Below are 22612 nucleotides of genomic sequence, written 5' to 3' on the forward strand. Positions count from 1 at the left end.
GTGAGAAGTCCCTAGTGGTACGAGAAGCTTCTTTACGGTATTGTGGTGGCTCTTCATTCCATCTATACGGTCTTTCAATGGATCGATTTGGTCTAGGTCTGTATGGGCCTTGTGTTGTTTTTCTTTTTTGGTTCCCATACTTCCTCTGTCCCTGATCGTTTTGTTTTCCTTCCCTTTGTGTGATTTTTACCATCTCTGTCTCTTCTAGATTTTTATTAGAGTCTTCCTTATCCCTTCTAAATTTTTTCACCTTTCTTTGTATAAGGGCTCTTTCTGTCTTTCTTACATTTGTAGTTACTGTATGTTCTAAAACCCTAAACTCCTCGCTTTTAGCATAGGGGGAAGCTAATGACTTATAGAGTTTTATTTCTTCTTCTATTTTTTCTAATTCCCTCCTCCTTTCATTAATTATCAGCTCCATTAGAGAGAGGGAGCATTTGTTGACAATGGTTTCCCATTGTTTTTTAAATTCCTCTCTTGCTGTGGTGAAGGTTGAAGTTTTATTAATTTTTAGACCCTTTGGGATTAATTTTTGTGAGAGATACTTCTCTAATGTGATAACTTCCCAGAGGGTTTTACTCTCCTTCAGCATAAGGCTTTCCAACTTTGACATAATCCCTTCCAAATCCTCGTCTATCAATTCGATGTCATCAGGATTATCCTCAAATAGTTTCTCAAAGTTGGAGAGCCGTTGTTCTCTAAATTGGAACATTTTCAGAATGGTTCTTTAAATACCTGCTTCCTGTGAATGGTCCTCCTAAGGAGGTGACAAAAATGAACAGTATACAAAACAAATATAGGATAAGACCTTTCTATGGCGCAATGCTGCCTTAAGTTCGTACTAATCTCTGGTTATCACCCAATAACCAAAAGAACACAGAGAAATACAAAGAGTAGATTTTCCAAACTTTCTATGGCGCAATCAGTCCAGGAGTTCCCCGACCGTCAAGAATGTTTATGTTGTTCAATCTTTCTGTTGTTTTGGTGGTTTTCTCAAAAATAAATAAAAAAAGACCACTGATTAGATGCAAACTTAGTACAAAGTTACCTAGTTTCTACTGTTGGGAGTGAAGCTGGAGGGTATAGATGAGCGTACCCTACTCACAGTGTGACTGGCAACGTATGTACACGTAGCGGGTACTTGTTCTGCTTACAGGTCCTCAATAGCCTCCTTCTTGACTCCCAGTATAACGGATACCGTAAAAGATAAAGGTAAACAACAATGTGTAACTCTTTTATGGATGATCAAATCTTCAAAGTGTGCTTGGAGGTGAAGTGGAGGGCATAAATGAGCAAGAAAATGATTGCTTGGCATTCAAATTCAATATCTGAGATAGTACACAAATTTTGTTTCATGTTTTGAAACCTTGTTTTTTGAACAAATAAAATATATTTGTGTGTATTTTATGTGGTAATAAAATATATTTGTGTGTATTTTATGTGTTTATACAGCATACATGCAAGATACTTCAAAATACATAATTGAAATATTAAAATATTCCGAAATACAGAATAATCCGTTATCCAAAATTCTCCTGGTCCCGAGCATTTTGGATACGGGATACTCAACCTGTATTACAACACTAACTCACTGACTCTCACATAACAATAAAAGCAACTGCATACCTCCCAACATGACCCATTCCAGGAGTGACACTATGCCCTGTTCCTGGACTTCTACCAACTACTACAGAGCATTAATATCATACTGAAATCCAAGCAAATCCAGCTTCCAGTATAATCAGTTTTCAAAACACATGATGCAGGGTTAATGCTTATTTGCAAAATAGCATTTAATTAATATAATCAAAGAAAAATCATGTTTTGAGAAGGACACGTTGCATTGGCAGCATACACATATCATCTACACCAGGCATATGATATGCCCCAACATTTACATCCCGTTTATAATCATTAAACCATTCATCTCCTTACACACACTACGCAGACCCATGTATTGCTCACTCCATATCTGCCCCTTAGTGGGTAGTGAGCAGAGACTGCACGCCTCACTGTATATATACAAATGGACTAAGTAAAGTAGTGCAGATTTATTGGTAAAATAATGTCCTTTAAAAAAAGAAATAAACCATTAAATGAAAAAATAAATCCCTGAATACCTATACTTCAAGACACTCTTCACTATGGGGGTCATTCTGGTTGGCTCGCCGAGCACCAGCAGTTCGCTGCTTAGTGGGCATTCTAAAGCTGGGCAAGCGAATGCCCATCCCCACACTGCTTTGCGAATATCCCCGCCGCACTGCAAATGGATTTTTTGCATAAACAGTCATTGGCAGCGTAGAGTGCGGGGCCAAAATCATTCGATGGTCACCAAGCATCAAATGATTTCTACCATACTCGCAAATCTAAGTCAGTCTGGTGGGATTTAGACTTGCGGCGTCCTGTGACATCAGCCGTCCGCCCACGGATGGCAGGTGCCCCCCCCGTAAGTGCACCACGGAGACAATATACAATGTTTATTAGCATTCTTATGGCATCAGACAATTGATGGCGATTTCTGTCCTTCTTATAAGCTTGTATAAATGTATAAAATGCAGTGATGTAATATAGTGTTCTTATTCCTTCTAGCTTGTGTGGGTAGTGACATTTATAGCCTCGGTAATTCTTGGCCTGGATCTCGGGCTCGCTGTTGGTGTAGGAATTGAACTTCTCACTGTGGTCCTCCGTGTCCAGTTGTAAGTACACGAAATTATCCATTGCATGATCTTTCACGTGTTTTAAACTGGAACATTTGACATTTTTGTGTTACTTGCATAAAAATGCTTAGTTGTGTTTTTAGTTTGGAAAGTACTGCGATAGGGTTTATATGGGATTTATACCAGTAATAGTCACAGGATGCAGCATACTGATGCTGGCATCCCGACTGCCTCCGGGAGACCAGTGACAGAACTTTGTAGAGGTCAGGAGGCCGACATCAGAATGCCAACAGTCGGCATCCCAATTGGTGAGTATGCAGGCGGGCTAGTGTACTGCTGGGGATGGGGTGGAGATTTAGGCACTAGTGTTAGGCTGCGGGGGGGGGGGGGGTTAGCTTTAGGCACTTGGAAGGAGCATTAGGGTCAGGCTGCAGGGCGGGGGGTAGGTTTAGGCAGCGGTGCACTAGTGCTATAGGCACTAGTGGGGAAGGTTAGGATCAGGCTGTGTGGGGGGAGGGTTAGGCTGCTTGAAAGGAGGATGAGGGTTAGAGGGGTACAAAGAAGGTATTCACTCCTTCGGGATGCCAGTGTTGGTATTCTGACTTCCGGCATCCTGATCGTCAGCATTCTGACCACCGTTCACCCGTATGTATCCCATGTTCACAACTCAAGGTAATTTAAGTGCATACTATTGCATATGTAGATGCAATGTTTTTAGATAATAACTGTTCAATTCTGTAGAAATAAAATGTCTAACATGGTCCATGTTGAATGAATAGCATTTTCTGCCTAAGTTTATATCTGGTCAGAGAGGTGTGTTTCTACCATAGAGGTATTGATTATCACATGATAGAATCTTCCTGTTTCCTGCAGCCCCAATTTCACCGTGATAGGTAATATTGAGGGAACTGACATCTACAGAAATGCAAAAGACTATAATGCTGTAAGTCTTACTAAATGACAAAGACTGTGTATGTGAAGGTATACAAACACTGTATGTGTCACTAACTGTTCATTTTATACACAGATTTGCGAACCGAAAGGAATCAAAATTTTCAGATGTCCGTCTCCTGTCTTTTTTGCAAATAGCAATCTCTTCAAAGATAAACTTATTGCTGTTGTAAGTATTTGATGTATTGCATGTTGTCAGTACAGCAGGAGGTCTTATCCATGAACTATGACAATATTTCCATCTAAAGGCTGGATTCAACCCACTGTGGGTGCTCCGGAAGAGAAACAAGGCCCTAATGAAAATCAAGAAGCTGGTGAAGAAGGGAGAACTAAACGTAACATCGGTGAGATCTAGAATGAAATATACACATGAAAGCAGAAATTATACTTTAATACTTTTATACTTTAATTATACTTGACACTTTTATTGAGTTGACTATAATAGATATTCTATATATTCTTTAGGGGTGAGCGAGTTCGGTTTTACTCGGATTTACTCAGATCTCAAACATTTGGCAGCCAACAGCTGTAAAATCAGTAAAACCAAACCCACTCACCCCTACTATTTTTGTAACATTGTTCTCCTTACATGGTTAATTGCTCGCAGCAGAAATAATATGTTTTCTTAAAATATTATCCTCTAGAACGGGGAGATTTGTGCACCATTTGACAATCCAGAATCTATGGATGAAGAAGAACTGGACAATAACAGACTTGAAGAGCTGGACCAACCAGTTAATACAGCTGATCTGCCCATTGTTATAGACTGGAACGCAGACCTTCCATTCAATATTCAAGTACCCAAGGTTGAGCTCCACAGTTTAATCCTTGACTTTGGAGTAGTGTCATTTATTGACTTGACTGGTATGAAAGCTTTGAAAGGGGTAAGTACCTTCTTCCTATGTGTGTGTGTATGTATGTACCGTATGTACGATTTTTACATAGGAAACAATGTTAAATGGGCCACAGAGCCCAAATAGTCACCGTGAAGTCTGAAATGGCCCCCACAATTGTTAACGCCACCCCACGATCAACGTCAACCCGAAGCGTGGCGAGCGCAGCGAGCCCGCGAGGGGCGGCGGTACGCGTCCTCCGACCTTTTCATACCCCCACTATCCACGTCGGCGTGGAGATGAGAATAGAATAGTGTGGCGAGCGCACGCGGATACCTTCACAGTTATACGCGTCCCCTCGCGGGCTTCCCAGGTGTCCATGGCGACGCGGACACCTGTGAAGCCCGCGAAGGGACGCGTTTACCTGTGAAGGTATCTGCGTCTGCTCGCCACGCTTCGGGCTCGGTGGCTCGCTGCGCTCGCCACACTATTCTATTCTCAACTCCACGCCGACGTGGATAGTGGGGGTATGAAAAGGTCGGAGGACGCGTACCGCTGCGCTCGCCACGCTTCGGGTTGACGTTGATCGTGGGGTGGCGTTAACAATTGTGGGGGCCATTTCACAGTTCAAGGGCACTATTAGGGCTCTGTGGCCCATTTAACATTGTTTCCTATGGCCAAATCGCGGGCATTGAGGCATTTAACAGTAAAATCGCGTCCAATCACAGTTTTAACATTGATCCCTATGGGAAAATCGCGGGCATCGCGTCGCACCCGTTTTTTATGTACCCGCGATTTTTTACCCCCGACGCCTGCGATGCCAATCGCGGGCGCCGTTCTAGGTAAAGAGTACCCTTTTTTCATGCACAAATAAAATATATTTGTGTGTATTGCATGTGTTTGATTTATGTACAACATAAATGCAATATAAAAATATTCTGAAATACGGAATAATTTGTTATCCAAAATTCTTCTGGTCCTGAGTATTTTGGATAAGGAATACTCAACCTGTATATACATATATATAATTCAATAACAATGAATAGGCGTCACTCCGGGACTTGAAATCAATACGTAGCTTTACTTTAGTGCAGCGGCCAACGCCGTTTCGGAATTACTCCGTCACCTGGTGTTGGCCCTGATGACGGAGTAATTCCGAAACGGCGTTGGCCGCTGCACTAAAGTAAAGCTACGTATTGATTTCAAGTCCCGGAGTGACGCCTATTCATTGTTATTGAATCAGATACATTGGCGTAATCCAATTGAGGAAGGCACCCGGGCATTTATCGGTTGCACACTGGGAGTGCCGGACCCTACATACAATATATATATATATATATATTAAACTGTAGTAATGGATGCAATATTAATGGATAGTAAGGACTGCAATCAATGTTGCCTTTTTTGTATTACAGATTTTAAAAGAATTTCTTAAAGTTGACGTAAACACGTATATTGCAGCTGCTGACAGTAAGTGGATATTTCTAAATACAATGGTTAAATACGAATAATTAAATTGAGGCTGAGAAACTGTACATTCGGGTGCTCGCATGTAGAATAAATGTTCCCGTTGCATGTAGACAGAACTGTGGGCTATATAGGGGTGGGCATGTGGAGAGTTCCATCTTACTTCATCCATATATGTACAAATAGAGCCCTTCTCATTCAGTGGGGGTCTGGCAGTCAGATCGGCAACCACCAGCTGCTGGAAGGGGGCGTGTGTGCAGGAGACGCTCGCACGTCCCCTTCCGACAGAGCTCACCGTTGGTCCCCACTACCTCCCCGCACCCACCCCTAACCCTGCCCGTCTCCCTGAAGTGGAGACAGGCAGGGTTTCTGACCCCCGCCGACCAAAAACTGGGATGCGCGTGCGTGTGAGACGCTTGCATGTCCCAGTCAGATTGAGCACCTCTCCGCCGGTGATAGCCAGCGGGGGCATTCTGGCGGGCCCTGGCGCTGGCTGAGAGGCACTCCATCTGCAGCTCCTTGAATAAGGCTGGTGCATATCATGCTGGTACTGCTGATAACTGCTATCAGTAGTGGACGAATTAGGGAGGAGCAGCCACATAGATGATGCCAGCTTTGAATATAGAATATAAAGATATGCATTTGTTTCTGAACACAGAGAGAGGCCACAATTAGGGCTACTGTACCTGTAACTCTTCTATATCCTGCACAATTAATGCAATGTGGCCTTTTTTTGGTACTTAAAGTCCTACTTTTAAAAATCATTCAAAGGACTAATAATAATCATGTTTTACCAAATAGTGATTTATGGAAAGGTGTGTGCCCCTCTGACAAAATTAGAGTTTTGTCAGTTCCAGTGCCAAACAGAGGATATCTTGGGGGAGGTTTCCAAATGCATTCACAATTTCACACTCTGCTGAGCATATAGCACAAGTGCGGGAGTCTGGGGGAGCGGTAGGAGATCCTAGTACAGAGCCTGGACATTAATGTAAAACATTTTTCTTTTCATACACTACATATTGTATGTTATATTCCATCCCGTGGCTCATAAAAATGCATTTAACAGCGATACCCCATTCCGAGTCACACGTGCGAATTAGGCACAATAAACAGGATCGAGCTACGGATACTACCTGACCAACTTAAATGATTCAGTAACCATTTAATATGGTGCAGCTTACCAGGCTTATGCATTGATCCTATGGTGGTGCAGCTTTTCAGTGTATGCAGTTCTATATGATAATATTGGTGGCAATTACGCTTCAACGTAGGATTTCTTTGTAGGAGACACCTTTCCTGTTTCCTCATGGTTTTTCCAAACCCAATATTAACTATTTCATTTGACAACAAATGGACTATTAACCTGACACCCACTGTCCAGTGGTGCTTGGGATAGTCCTGGGCTTCACCCCATGGATAGCCTCCGCCCCTTGGATAGCTTGGTGGGGACACTCCTTTATTGGGGGTCCCCAATCCCCCAGAGACCAATGCTGACCAGTTAGGGGTTATGGCACTTATATAAAAGTGAACCCAGGTGTGGCATTACCTTACTGACTGGTGAAGGCCGGTGCTGGTTTAAAAATTACAGGGGACCCCTACTTTTGTCCCCCATATTCTTGGAACCAGGACCAGTCCAAGAGCCTGGTGCTCATTTAAAAGATACAGGGAACCCTTTATGCTATTTTCCCCTGTATTTTTGGAAGCAGGATCTACTCAAAAACACACAGGTCTGGTTATGCTTGGGAGGGGGACCATGCACCAATTTCAGTGCAAAAAAACTCACATTCCCATTGCTATAAAATTGCACCTTTACTTAAAAATGGCACATTCTTGTTATGAGTGTCACTGACAGACAAACACTGGGGACAAATGGGGAACAAACAGACACACAGATAAAGTGAACTAGCAAGATGTAATGTGCTTTCATTGGGAGCAACAATGCTCAGGAAGGAGTTAATAATAACAAAACCATGAACTTCCTAGCCAGGAAGAATTCTCTCTGCGTTCAAGTGTAAAACTGAGATGAAACTGACACACTTGAACCGCAGGCAGGCTGGAAGTAAATCACGGGATGGAGTCTGGATTGGAAGCACTTACTCTGCAGGAGGGAACAGCAGAGCCCAGTGCCCAAGATCAATCCAGACACCTGCTCTCAGATGGTATTAGAGCTAAACCTCTGTATGTGGACTCTGAGCTGAAACACTGACGATGAAGATAGCAGAGCGCAGCATCCAGAACCAGACCAGAAACCAATACACAGAAGTGACAGAGTTCAGTCTCTGGAGGAAGATGACAATCCTTTCCAAATCCTGCTCCACTCTCCTGTACTGGCCAGACGGAAAAACCAGCACAGAAAAGAGAAGCTAGGAATAAACAGAGACTGAACTTACAATATTGCTACTAGGTGTTGCAATCCAGTGGGGGAAACCCGTCACTGACTCAATCACCTACATTGTAGCAATGGCAATACAATTCGAACACAGGCTAACAGGTATAATACACAGCAGAGCTCTGGCATACAAACTCAGCAGCAACCCCCTGCTCTCTTAATGAGCCTTATAAAGGGAGTGCTGCTGCAGACATCAGGGAGTGTGCCCCGCCCAGTTGCCATGGTGATCCAGGGCGGCGTCCTCTCCCTTGCTAGAGCCACGCCCCCCCTGTGTCATGCTGCCTTTGGGTTGCTCTGACAACCTGGCCTGTAACAATTCTATTACTAAAAAAAAATCACCAGAAATCACAATCAATTTCTGGTATGCCCTTAAAAATCGCAAGTGCGATTTGGTGTGAGTTTGTAGACACCTAAAAAAATCTCACTTATTACTTTTGGCCCCAAGTCTCCTGAGATCTGGCACACTGAGAGGGGCTCTTTGGTGTGACTTAAGCAACAGTGTATGATAATAGATATGTATGTATACTTCTAGTATATATTTTTAGTGCTTCAATGCAATAAATGTTGTAACCACTGACTGAATTGTCACCCTACAGACTCCGTGTTGGAGAAGCTGAAAAGGAGCGCATTTTTTGATGATGATATTAAAACATCAATGTTTTTTGTCACGGTTCATGATGCACTTCTACATGTTCTTGAAAAACATGGCATGCAAGATGCGTTAAGATGGGGGCTCGATAAGGTAACTCCTATTGTTAGTGCTGATGTGTACATTAAATTTGAAATTAATAAAAAAAATAGCATCTATACAGCTCAACTTAAACATATAGTTTAAAACAAACAAATTGATTTATTTTGCTTGTATGAACAATTTTTGTGTGATATACTGTATTGTCTTATATAGTATTTGGTGGCTGTGTGGAGAGCATCTAGGTAGTATACATAGGCGTCACTGGGTCTGGAAATACCCGATGCGTACTTCATATACAAACCAAAACACAAGAGGCATGTGCACCCAAAAAATGGAACATTGTCTATTGTAAGTAAGCCAGGTTGCCGACTCTCCCGGAATGGCCGGGAGTCTCCTGAAAATCGGGACCCCCTCCCGGCCCACCGGAAGGGTGGGCAAGCCTCCCGGATTCAGGGGGGACCTCCCCTGCGCCCCGGATTTTACCGTCACGTCATTTTATCCCCGCCCCCTCCACGGAGATCCGTGAATTCGGCAGTTTGTCATAATGGGGGTGGGGCTTAGTGACGTCACACTTAAGCCCCACCCCCTGAGCGGCTGCTGGAACTCTCCTCTCCGGGCTTCTCCCGGAGAGGAGAATTATAAAGTCGGCAACCCTGAAGTAAGCGGTCTCATGGCATCACTCCGGTAGCATTCTTACAGTAGCACCATGAAGTAGGGAACAACAATTTCACAGAGAGCACATACTTTCTGTAGAACCTGATGTCTGTGCTCCACTGAGAATCAAAATAGCTGAAAAGCGAAAACCCAACAGGTCACTTTAGCATTGATCTCCCTGGAAGGATTTGTGACAGTATAAACTCTTAGCCAAGAAGATAATAATGCAGGGCTACAATGAGCCGTTTGACAGCAAAGCACTCTTTTCCACTGTTCCCTAGGCTACAGTTTTCTACAGAGATACAGTAGTTTCTATTTTATCTTTCACTTGGGACAGTACAGCCCCAATCCCAAGGTACACTAATGCCTTAGGACTCCCCTTCTTTGATCTACCCTCCCCATTCTGGTAGGCAGGGCCTGCAGCAGAAATCTTGGGGCCCCATAAATTGATATTTCTGGGGGCCCCCCACCCCCTGCAGTCAGCCACCCGGCACTCGATTGCTGTGGGCGGCAGACACATAATACCCCCCCCACCCCCCCACCCCCAACAAGAATATTTGTGCTGCAGACTTGGGAGGGGAAGCTTCCTGGGGATGCCTGTTTAAACACGTAGCTCCCGTCCGCCACGCGCTTACACACACTGACATGAGCCCGTGCTGCTGCGTGTTCTGACAGGCTTCCCCAGGAAGCTTCCCCTCCCGAGTCTGCAGCGCCGCAGCCGCAAATATTCTTGTTAGGGGGGGGGGGGGGTTATGTGTCAGCCGCCCACAGCAATCGAGTACGGGCAGCTGACTTCAGGAATGAGTGGCTGATTCTGGGGCCCCTCTGATGGTCAGGGCCTGGGTCAGCTGTCCCCTTTGACCCCCCCTGTTGCCGGGCCTGCTGGTAGGAATACCGCATGCCAATGCATCAAATTAGTTTCCACAACCAATATGTTTTGCCAGCCATGAGACACAATAGTGAGACACATTGAGGAAACAGACTTTGAGCTGATGTTGGGTGAATCATAGTCAGCTGGCTCCAGTGCTTCTGTGGATCAGTCCCCCTCTGCTGCTCCTCTTCATGCCACTGTGGATATGAGGCACTGACAGAAATCGCCCCAAAACCTTATACACAGTGCATCTCCTTCACAGCATTCCAAAGAAGGACGAAACTGGCTAACCTGCTGAGTGCAGCGACAACACTCCTGTAATATTGTAGTATATAGTTAATTGCTCTATATATGTAGTCAGGTCTCAGCCAGCTTTCACCTCTTGTTGTCATGACCCTGAATGGTTGGTGACCATTCAACACCTACACTAGAGTTATCCATTTATAAGGAGAATCTTTAGCTGAAGTCAGGAACTATTAGCCCCAGAGTGGAGCATCATACCAATCCTATTTCAAGCCAGGCTGCTTCACCCTCATTGGTCCACGATAGTTAATGGGAACAATTCTTTATAAACAATTTTGTTAATGGAGCTGCTAGAGTTTTCAAAATAACTTACAAATCATCTGTGATATCCAACTAGCACAAGAAGGTCTGCAGCTGACTTTTGGAATGTCTTTGATCAATTTCTGGTGACTCTACTTGACTCAACCTGGCCTTGGCATACTATATGACTTCCTCCATACCTGCCACACATTTGTCTGGTTTAGCAATTAAGCTGTTAGCATATAAATGATAGCCTTTCCCTATGGGAGATTGGATTCCAAATTCAGGGCATGGATGAAAATATTGTCCAAGTATTTTAAGAAGTGGGCATTATAGCAGGGGTGGACAATTATTTCAGCTGGGGGCCACTTAACACTTCCAGTAAATATTCGAGGGCCACACCCAGGAAAAGGGTGTGTGTCCACTCAAAGGGGTTGTGGCCACTCAAAGGGGGTGAGACCAGAACAAGATTTCCTCAGCGGTGCCGCATGCTGTATTGCAGAGGCGGAACTAGCAAGTTGTGGGTCAAGGTGCAAACAAAAATATGCTTTGCCCCCTCCCCCCCCCCCCATACTCGAAATATGAATAGTGAGCGCCGAAGACACCAAAAATGTATGGCATAGCTATGAGGGGAAGGGTCGTTGCCATATAACAGGCTGTGAGGTGGATGTGTGTATGATTAGGGTTATAGGCTATGCGTTATGTATATGGTTAGGGTTACAGACTGCGCAGTGTATGTGTGTATGGTTAGGGTTATAGGCTACGGGGTGTGTGTGTGTGTATGGTTTGGGTTATTGGATGTGGGCTGTGTGTGTATGGTTAGGGTTATAGGCTACGGGGTGTGTGTGTGTATGGTTTGGGTTATTGGCTGTGGGCTGTGTGTGTATGGTTAGGGTTATAGGCTGCGGGGTTTGTGTGTATGGTTAGGGTGATAGGCTGCGGGGTGTGTGTATGGTTAGGGTGATAGGCTGCGGGGTGTGTGTATGGTTAGGGTTGTAGGCTGCGGGGTGTGTGTATGGTTAGGGTTATAGGCTGTGGGGTGTGTGTGTATGGTTAGGGTTGTATGCTGTGGGGTGTGTGTATGGTTAGGGTGATAGGCTGCAGGGTGTATGGTTAGGGTAATAGGCTATGGTGTGTGTCTGTAGGGTTAGGGCCAGGCTGTGTGGTATGTATATGTGTGTATTGTTAGTGTTAAAATGCCGCCACCCTCGAAATAAGTACACCACCAGCACCCCTGCACTGCCGTCACCCCATGTCACAGAAAGTGTACTATTGGTTTATCTGGCCCATACTGTGTCGAACCTGCACTGTATCCAAAGCACATTATATCCTGCACTGTATCCAGCATGCTCTATATCCCGCATGGTATCCAACCTGCTCTGTATCCAACCCACACTGTATCCATCCTGCATTGTATCTGACCCACACTGTGACCACCCCTCATTATATCCAGCCCACACTGTATTCTACAAAGTATCCGACCCACACTCTATCCATTCTGCATTGTATCCAGCCTGCACTGTATCCCACACTGTCTCCGACTCACACTATCACAAATTGTATCCGACCCATACTTTATCCAACCTGTACAGGATCATACACTATATGTAACCCACACTGCATCACACACTTTGGGCCTTATTCTAGTTCACTCTTAGTGGCAAATTCCTTCTCAGATGGACAAAACCATGTGCACTGCAGAGGGGGCAGATGTAACAGGTGCAGATAGAATTAGATCTGGGTGAGTTATTTTGTTTCTGTGCAGGGAAAATATTGACTGCTTTATTTTTACACTGCAATATAGATTTCACTTTGAAGCAAAACCTCACCCAAATCTAACTCTCCTCACGTTATATCTGCCCCACCTGCAGTGCACATGGTTTTGTCCATTGAAGAAGGAAGTGCCTCTAAGAGTGAACTAGAATAAAGCCCTTTATCCAATCCACACTATGGGTGACATTTAATTGAATGCAATTTTTTTGCACTTTCAAATTCGCCCATTATCGCACTTTTTAAAATCACATGACCATACCTCCCAACATGACCCTCTCCAGGAGGGACACATTGCTCTGTTTCTGGGCTTTTCTCTTCATTTATGATTACCATCACCTGTGGTGAAATGCCTTTCTTGTCCAATAACCTGTTTAAAACAGGTGCTGGCAGTCATTAATTAAGAGGAAAGTGCAGGAGCAGAGTATTGTGTCCCTCCTGGAGAGGGTCATGTTGGTAGGTATGCCAGGGTTGCCGACCCTCCCGGAATTTGCGGGAGTCTCCCGAAAATCGGGTCCTTCCTCCCGGCCCCCGGAAGGGTGGGCAACCCTCCCGGAATCAGGGGGACCCACATTGAGCCCCCCGATCGCGGCATTTATATGCCGCAATCTGCGGGTCTCAGGGGAGGGGGCGGAGCTAAAACGGCACAATCGTGACGTTTTAGCCCCGCCCCCTCCATGGAGATCAGTTATTTCTGCTATTTGCTGTAATGAGGGCGGGGCTTAATGACATCACAGTTAAGCCCCACCCCCAAAACTCGTAATGCAGGATTCCTCTCCGGGCTTCTCCCGGAGAGGATTTTTTTAGTCGGCAACCCTGAGGTATGCATGACGCTGAATGACACTGTATCTGACCCACACTGTATCTGATACACACTATCCTGCAATGTCTGTAACCCTGTATGTTTTCTGGTGCAGTGTCTTGTAGCCCTGTGTGTGCTGTTGCAGTGTAGTTTGGGCCTGTGTGCAGCTGTAGTGTAATGTATAGAAGTGGCACTGTGTGGCATACCTGCCTACCTGACCCTCTCCATGAGGGAGAAAATGCTCTGTTTCTGGACTTCCCTGGTAATGTATGATTGCCATCACCTGTGGGGAGCTAGGTAATTGATAAGAAAGGTGTTTCACCACAGGTGATGGCAATCATACATTACCAGGGAAGTCCAGGAACAGAGCATTTTCTCCCTCATGGAGAGGGTCGGGTAGGCAAGTATGCTGTGTGGTGTGGTGTGATGTGAACTGATACTAATATGTGACCACAACCAATCCCATGAAACCACACCCCTAAATTTTTGGCACATGCCTTCAGTGTACACTGTCCCTGTCAGACATTTGATTCTCAGTGGAGCTGGGGCACAGAAATGGGTTTCAACATAAGAATGCAGGTGCCTACTGTAGAAAGAATGTGTTCTCCGTGAAATCTGTCTCCTCTTCTTGGTGTTGTACAGTAATAGGGTGGTGGGCAAAGGGAGCTCTGTCCCCTGTATTTCTGTGTTATTTGACAAGCTGTGAGCTGTGGGTGAATGGGATCAATATATACAGTATAAAGAAAGAGAGATAATGATAGAAATGGCGCCCTCTTGTGTAGTATATTATAATTAGCAATGTATGGAGATACCGAGCCCACACGTTAAACTACAGATGCAGACTTTTACATTCAGCTTCAGGAACAGCGAGGAAAAGTCTGCATAAAAAGGCTCTGGCAGGGGTTCAGTGAGTGGGGTAACTCATTTATTCTGCATTTGAGGTGGATTCAGTGGGATAGCATGCATTAATCATTAAATTACCACGTGAGGAAAAAATACCTAAATGAGCTTTTCCCGGGGAGAGCAGCTAACCAATGCTAATTGATTCAATTCAAAAGTGAAGTGTCTTATTTCATCCTTTCTGTAGATCAGGGTTGCCGACTTATAAATGCTCCTCTCCGGGAGAAGCCCGGAGAGGAGACTTTCCTTACCCAATCGGGGGGCGGGGCTTGACTGTGACGTCATTAAGCCCCGCCCCATTACGAGAAACAGGCAAAATGACTGATCTCTATGGAGGGGGCGGGGCTAAAATGACGCGATTGTGCCATTTTAGCCCCTCCCCCTCCTCTGAGACCCGCGGATTGCGGCATTTAAATGCCGCGATTCGGGGGGCTCAACCAGATTCCGGGAGGGTTGCCCACCCTTCCGGGGGGCCGGGAGGAGGACCCGATTTTCGGGAGACTCCCGGGAATTCCGGGAGGGTCGGCAACCCTGCTGTAGATGAATCTTCCTGGATTTATAATTTATATATACAGCTGACTTATGTGAAAATAAAAACACAGATAATAGTGTCATTCAAACTTGTACGCAAATGTAATAATTTGTATACAATTCCAATGGCTCGGGGCCAGCACATGCACAAACAAACCTGTCCTGCACATGTGCAGAATGGGTCCTGCGATCACACAGAGTGCCCCCAAGTCATTGGTTTGAATACTTTCTTTACGTCATTGTTTACTAGAGAGGAGTCATTGGGGGGGTACAATACATGGAAGAAGTCTGTAAGTGACTTTGCAAAATCAAAATAAATAAATAGCCTGGGCCAGAAGGCATTCCTCCAAGCGTTCTAATGGAACTGAGCTCTGCAGTTCTAGGCCCTATCTGCAGTGCACATGGTTTTGTTAATTAGAGAGAGAATTTGCTTTTGCAAGTGAACACTAATCAGGCCCTAATGCTGGGTACACACCAGGACGACTAGGGCCCGATCCCCTCAATCTAGATCCAATTCCAAACAATTGGATGTAGATTGTGTGCTGATTGGGCCCTTTTCTGTCCTGGTGTGGACCGATACCGATCCAATGCGCAGTCCCGCGGGTCGGTCGGTCGTTATTGAGATCCTACCTGCTGCAGGTAGGATCTCAATGACGACCATACAGCCGGGTGCGGGTCGCCATCGGATCGGACCCGCTCACGGTGCACATCGTGAGCGGGTCGTTCCCCCCCGCGTCACCGTGAGCGGGTCGGACGAGACACTGACGACCCGCTCACGATGTGCATCGTGAGCGGGTCGCCCTGGTGTGTACCCTACATAAGGGTCAATACAGAGAACAGTCAGATGATGAGGACTGTGCACAGGACATGCGGACACACCCTAAGGTTAGGGGTGTGGGTCGATACCAGTAGGTCGACATGGGTCAAGGTCGACATGGGTAAAGGTCGACATGGGTCTAGGTCGACAGGACATTAGGTCGACATGGGCAATGTAGACAGTCAAAATGTCAACATTGGGTTTTCACTGTTTTTTTACCTGAATGCCGACACAATCCACATGGACACAGTTTGAAGTGCACTGCATGCCCTCGCTTCGCTCTTTTATTCTCCCACCACACCCTAGTGGATGGTAGGGCATGAAATACCACCTGTCGCCACAAGTCGGCTCAAAAAACAGTGGAAAAACCCCATGTCGACATTTTGACTGTTGACCTAGCCCATGTCGAACCTAATGCTTGTTCCGACCAAATGAACTGTCGACCTAGACCCATGTCGACCTAGACACATGCTGACATTGACCCATGTCGACCTAAACCCATGTCGACCTTGCTGCCTGTCGACCTAGTGGTGTCAACCCAATGCTTGTCGACCTAGTTTGTGTAGACCTAATGACCGTATCCCAAGGTTAGAGAAGAGCTAGTTTCATAACCTGCCAGGGAAGGGATTCCTTACAGTAAGGGCAGTTAAGATATGGAATACTCTGCCGGAAAAGGTTGTGATGGTAGACTCAACTGATATATAAGAAAGGGTTAGACAAATTTTAAGCAGAAAAAATTATCCTGGAATATTAACATTAATTATCTTAATTATAATGTATGAAATTTGCACAGAAAGGAATGGTAACATCCATTTTGGTTTATCGGTTATTCTATATTAAAATTCTAGCTTAAAACAGTTAGATAATAACTTTATCTAGGTCTCAAATAAAATTCTATTTTAAGATTATAAATTATAATGTGTGCACCACAGTAAATCAAATATAGGTTGAACTTGATGAGCTAGTGTCTTTTTTCAACCTCATAAATTATGTAACTATAGTATGTAACTACCCAGGATTAATCTGTTAACTCCATTGAATTGGGTACTTGTTTAGTTTCACGGCAGCACTTCCCAGCAGATCGCATAGTATGCAAATTGCATGCAAATATCGATGTGCATACGATTTGTATGTAATTTGCATCCGTGATGCGATTTAGCACACGTCAGCCCGAAGCGTGGCGAGCGCAGACGGTAAGTGTCCTCCCGACCTGTTCATACCCCCACTATCCATGTCGGCGTGGAGTTGATTCTATAAAGTGTGGTGAGCCACCGAGCCTAAAGTGTGTCGAGAGCAGGCTTAAAACGAGCCCAAAGCGTGGCGAGCGGACATGGATTACTTGACGTGTATTCCGCGGCCCCTCGCCACGCTTCAGGCTCGTTTTAAGTGGACCCTTGCGGGGTTCACTGCGTTCGCCACACTTCGGGCACAGTGGCTCGAAACACTTTATAAAGACAACTCCAGGCCGATGTGGATAGTTGGGGTATGAACAGGTTGGGAGTATGCATACCGCGTCCCCTCGTGGTGCACACTGCGCTCGCCATGCTTCGGGCTGACGTGGATAGTGGGGGTGTGTTAAATCGCATCGCAGATTGAATAGTATGCAAATCATATGCAAATCGAATATCACATGGGATTTGCATACAATTTACATACGATCTGCTGGGAAGTGCCGTGAAACTAAACAAGTTCATTGAATTGCTTAGCGGTAGACTTGTGAAATCACTGGAATCTATGGGGTAAATTTACTAAGATGGCATTCTATTTCTGTTGGGATGTTGCTATGGGCAACCAATCAGCATCACTTCTTATTTATTTAGCACCTTCTAGAAGATAATAAATAGAATCTGATTGGTTGCCCATAGCAACATCGCATCTTAGTACATTTGCAATAAAACCCCCATCTTAGTAAATTTCCCCCTATGCGCAACCATATTTATGGAAGGCTATCATTTTGTTTTAGTTATTTGCTGCAGTCTTTAACCATTGTCTTCATTTTTTTTTATTAATACAGGAAAATGAAATTAAAAAAGAAAACATCTACAATGACATACTTGAGGTAAGTTGAAATTACTTTTAAAATAACATGGCAAATTGAAAAGCATGTATAAAAAATAATAATGACTATAATTTAATATCGTAATTAAATACTTTGGTCTTTTCCAACCTGATGGAAGTTCAAATCTCCTGCACAAGGGGGTTAGGATTGGAGCCCCCCCCCCCCCCCCTTATCAAAATACAGTGGGCAGCGAAAGCGCATGCCAACTATTTAGGGGTGTGGCTTCGTGGGGAATGGGTGTGGCCACATAATAGTTGGAATAACACCCTAATGCCCTTAATCATTATGCCGCACACTTTAATTACCCTTACACATTATTTACACATTGTAATGCCCCTTACACATTATGCCAAACATCATATGCCCCTATCACATTATGCCACACATCTTAATGCTCATATAATTTTATGCCACACACCATAATTCCCATATTACATTATGCCACACACCTTAATGCCCATGTCACATTATGTTGCACACCGTCATGCCTATGTCACATTATGTCACACAACAAAATACCCATGTCACAGTATGCCACACACCATATTTTACATGACACCTTATGCCGCACTATATAATTCCCCTTACAGATAATGCCACACAACTTAATGCCCATATCACATTATGCCACAAACTGTAATGCCCATGTCACATTATGCCACACACTGTAATGCCCATGTCACATTATGCTGCACACTGTAATGTCCATGTCAATCGCTAACTGTGGCTGCCAGTCTGCGAGCTCTTATATACTGGTGGCTGACACCACATTTCAAATATCCACCAGTTTCTGTATAGGAGCTGAGCAGTGGGGACCAGCGGCATGCGGACGGTGGAGATCAGTTGCATGCCTGCGGGAGGAATAGCGGTGTGTGCAATTGGTGAAGATCAGTGGTGTGCAGAGTGTGAAGATCATTGGCATGAACAGTGGGCATCGGCTGCCAGGCAGCGGTGTGCGGCTGTGTAGGTGGTGGTGCCAGACGATGTGCCCACAGGGCAAGTTCACTGTGGGCAAAGCACCACTGGTACACATCTAGTCAGAGGCGTAAGTTCATCCCAATCGCCCAGAGACAAGCCTAAATTTGGTTCCCACCTCTCCTTAAAAAAAGATGTGACAATGGCTGGTGGGTCAGGGTTAGACTCACAAGGTTCAACTACCTGCAAAATGAATCAGTGTTTATTGGTGTGTCCAATCTCACAGTTCCTCCGCAATTGTGGGTGCACTGTTGCTTAGTGTAGTGTAGGTTGAGCAGTCCTAGTCGAAAAACTGTCCTGTCCCCTATTGCAGGTTTTAGCAGGGCTACTGAGACAATGCCAGTTAACTCTGCAGCAGCAGTGGGTGCGCTGCAGGTCTCCACTGGAAGAGCTGCGGTTATACTTCGAACCCATTGTGAACCAGCAGGTGCCCCTTTAGTTCTTGGAGCATGGAGGCAGAAGTCTCCATTGCCTCTGGGAGTTATGCCCCTGCACCTAGTAAAAGCTCAGCTATAAACCATAACAATGAGAGGTGGTACTATTTAATTTACCCTGATCTGGTGTCACATAATACCCTACCTTAATAGAAAAACCTAAAGCTTTATGCTGAACAGTCTGAAACTAGTAAGAATTATAACAGAGACCTATGCTTCCAGTATATCTTGTAAGCTCTATATGAACCCAGGGGCACTGAATGGGTCAGCGGGTCCTGCAAGGGTGGAGCGGTTACTGATTACCAAAGCATGGGTGTGTTGGAGGAGCCTGGGCCAACAAGGTAGTGAGATCATGGTCATCGAGAGGGGGAGGGGTATACTTACCTGGGCCTGATGTAGAGGCCTGGCGGGGGGCCCTAGTCTGCTGCACCCGCTTTCCCTCCCAGTCAGGAGCATCACAGCACACATTGGAGTGTGCTGCACTGCAGAGGCTTCTGCTGAGCAGAGATGCCCTGGCAGAGAGGATCTCTGTCTCCCCCACTCCAAAACGTTTTTAAACTCCATTTTCTGCTAAGGGAGCATGATCAAGTCTCCCGGGATTAGTCTACACTCCAAATTTTACCAGGGCCTGGGCAGCTTTCAACAGCACTGGTACACATTTCTCCTTTTGAAGTGTGAGTTTCTGCTTGCCGGCACCTTGCATAATATTTTCCTTTTTGTTTTTGGAGGGGGTGTGGCTATGTCTCTGAAATTTGACCACACACCCACAATATCCAGGCCCAGCAACTCTCTCACTGGCCACTACCTGTGGCCACTTTGTTTCTATTGGAGCAGTACCAGCTCTTTGGAATTTGCTATGTTGGTTAATCCATCAGCACTACTTGTTTTATTTTATTATTGAAGCTGGTTGTGGTTTTTGTAGAACAAGCACCAGTACTAAGTAATGAAACCATTTAGTCACATATTGTATGGGATCTGTAAAATAATGATGAGGAGTAATTAATAATGTGTGATTTTTAAAATGTAGAGAATGTCACTACTAAAAATAACATTTTTTATATATTTATATTATAATTACATTTTATACTTTCCTTTTCCAACTTCTTTCATTATGCTTTTTTTTTGGCCCATGTACTATGTATTTTAAACTCTTTTATATTGTAGAATATATTTATACTATTGTATTTCCTGTAAAATGGTACGGACACTTGGTGGCGCCATATCAATAAAAGCTGATGCTTTCCAACTTCTTTTGTTAACCCTTTGAGTGCCAACTGAATTTGTCAAAATATGTGTCAAAATTGCCAAGCAAACATTTTCATTCATCATAATGACCTATAATCTTTTTTACACATTTTTTAATTTAAATTTAGATAAGAAACATGAGCGAAGCTGCCATTTTTAGCCGATATTTTGCATATCTCTCACAAAAGATGTTGGCACTCATTTTCTTGACCATCTCTCACAGAGATGTTGCCATTTTTAGAGGATATTTTGTGCATCCCTCACAGAGAATTGGTGCCCAAAGTGTTAAAGTTCTGAATCTGACAGTTGTTTCTGCTCTTTAGGTCAAATATGAAACGAAATTTTGAGCCCTATTCAACACTGTGACTGACTACTCAGGGACCATTATTCAGATGTGACAGTACAAATGCCACACTTCAAGAGAGATGTTCTACTGTGTAATATTTTCTTTATTTTACAGGGTGTTAGAATAATCTTACCACAATATATTTTATTTTTCTGTTTTAAATAAATTTTATTTATTACAACAATCAGCTAAATTGTATGCAAAATTTGACAATAGTATTTATAAAATGAGCATATTATGTAAATGTACTTATTTGTTTTGTACAAACTCTTGAGATGTAATTTATTTTCTTATAATTAACTGTATGTGCATTTATGAATCTTGAATTAAAGGACGTATATAAAAGTTCCCTTGGGATTTTAATTTAGTAGATGGTCTGCAGAAATGGCCGTGTTAGTCATTCCTCTAACCTTAAACATCTTGTAAGATGGGGTGTTAGTCAAGTGATGTACAGTAATTAACCCTTTGGGTGCCATGTGTATTAGTCAAAATAGGTGTGAAAATTGCCAAGAAAACATTTTTATGTATCATAATGACCTGTAATGTTTAACTTGCAGTATATAGGAAATTTTATCTTTTTTTTTTTGCACATTTTTTATTTGAATTTATATAACAAATGTGAGTGACACTGATATTTTTAGCTGATATTTTGAACATCTCTCACAGATGTTGGCACTCAAAGGGTAAATATTAAACTACGATTATTTGTGCCATTTTGCACCTATTTTCAGTACCATTCTGTAAGATCTATACTGCTTCTTGTTCTATTATTGCGCATTTCTTCCTTTCTGCGTATTTACTCAGTTACTATATCTGTGTGACACATAGAGTATAACATTAACTACAGACAAATATAGAATGTATGCATTAGGCAAACAAAACTAGTTACAGCCTAATATTGCCTGGCCTTTTTTTTAAATAAATGTTTTAAAAGGTCATTGTTTAATAGTTGAATTATTTGAGCCATCCAGCTCTCATGAACCTATTAGTTACATAGTTATGATGTTTTCTACTATTGGTAATGATAATGCATTTCATTATTAAATTATGTGATACACTACAGTAGGTCTTTGTTGGTCAGTCTTATGTGGATGTTAATCCATATGCACTGATTGAGTGCACTTTCTTTTCTGAATATACTATACTTCAATCCACTACGTTACAGGAGGGTTTTGGTATCTTATGTCATCAGTCCTGATACCAGTCTTTATAGACACTTAGGGCAGTATTCAATGAAGAAAATTCTCCGTGCATGGCGAGAGATTTTTTCTCTCGCCATGCACTCTCCGTGTTCCGGAGCCTCCTGCTCCCACTATTCAATGTATTTATGACTCGCCGCCACTCGCGGCGAGTCTTAACCCCTGCAGCGGACGAGCGTCCGCGGCAGGGAGCTGACAGGGAGCCGTGGGACGGTGGCATCCAGGGAGATTAAAGTCTCCCTGGATGCCCCAGAACATATGTGGAGGGTAGGGGCCCCCCCCCCGGGACCCAGGCAGCACAGGCTGCCCCCCCCCCCCCCCCCCTATGGCTGCACTGTGTAAAAAAAAAAATTTTTTTATTAAATATATATTCATGTGCTATAAGCACATGAATAAAAATAACATGCCCCTTCACAGAAAAAAACCCTGATTTTTTGACACCAAAATTAAAAAAAAAACCTTTTAGATTAAAAGTTCA

General features: G+C 44.0%; 1 protein-coding gene across 1 annotated transcript in view; it reads left to right on the plus strand.

Annotated features, from left to right (window-relative positions):
• LOC146072459 (chloride anion exchanger-like) overlaps positions 1-21061 on the plus strand; it is a 71723-nt gene extending 50662 nt beyond the window's left edge. The window contains exons 12-20 of the mRNA XM_083179692.1: positions 2590-2696; positions 3531-3600; positions 3685-3777; positions 3857-3952; positions 4253-4492; positions 5857-5911; positions 8894-9039; positions 17891-17935; positions 20913-21061. Of these exons, the coding sequence (XP_083035818.1) occupies positions 2590-2696; positions 3531-3600; positions 3685-3777; positions 3857-3952; positions 4253-4492; positions 5857-5911; positions 8894-9039; positions 17891-17935; positions 20913-20936 (876 nt within the window). The 3' untranslated portion in view covers positions 20937-21061. The remainder of the gene's footprint in view (positions 1-2589; positions 2697-3530; positions 3601-3684; positions 3778-3856; positions 3953-4252; positions 4493-5856; positions 5912-8893; positions 9040-17890; positions 17936-20912) is intronic.
• The last annotated feature ends 1551 nt before the right edge of the window (positions 21062-22612 follow it).

This window comes from Crinia signifera, chromosome 4, assembly GCF_055691185.1.
Source record: "Crinia signifera chromosome 4, ASM5569118v1, whole genome shotgun sequence".
In the NCBI taxonomy this organism is placed as follows: domain Eukaryota; kingdom Metazoa; phylum Chordata; class Amphibia; order Anura; family Myobatrachidae; genus Crinia; species Crinia signifera.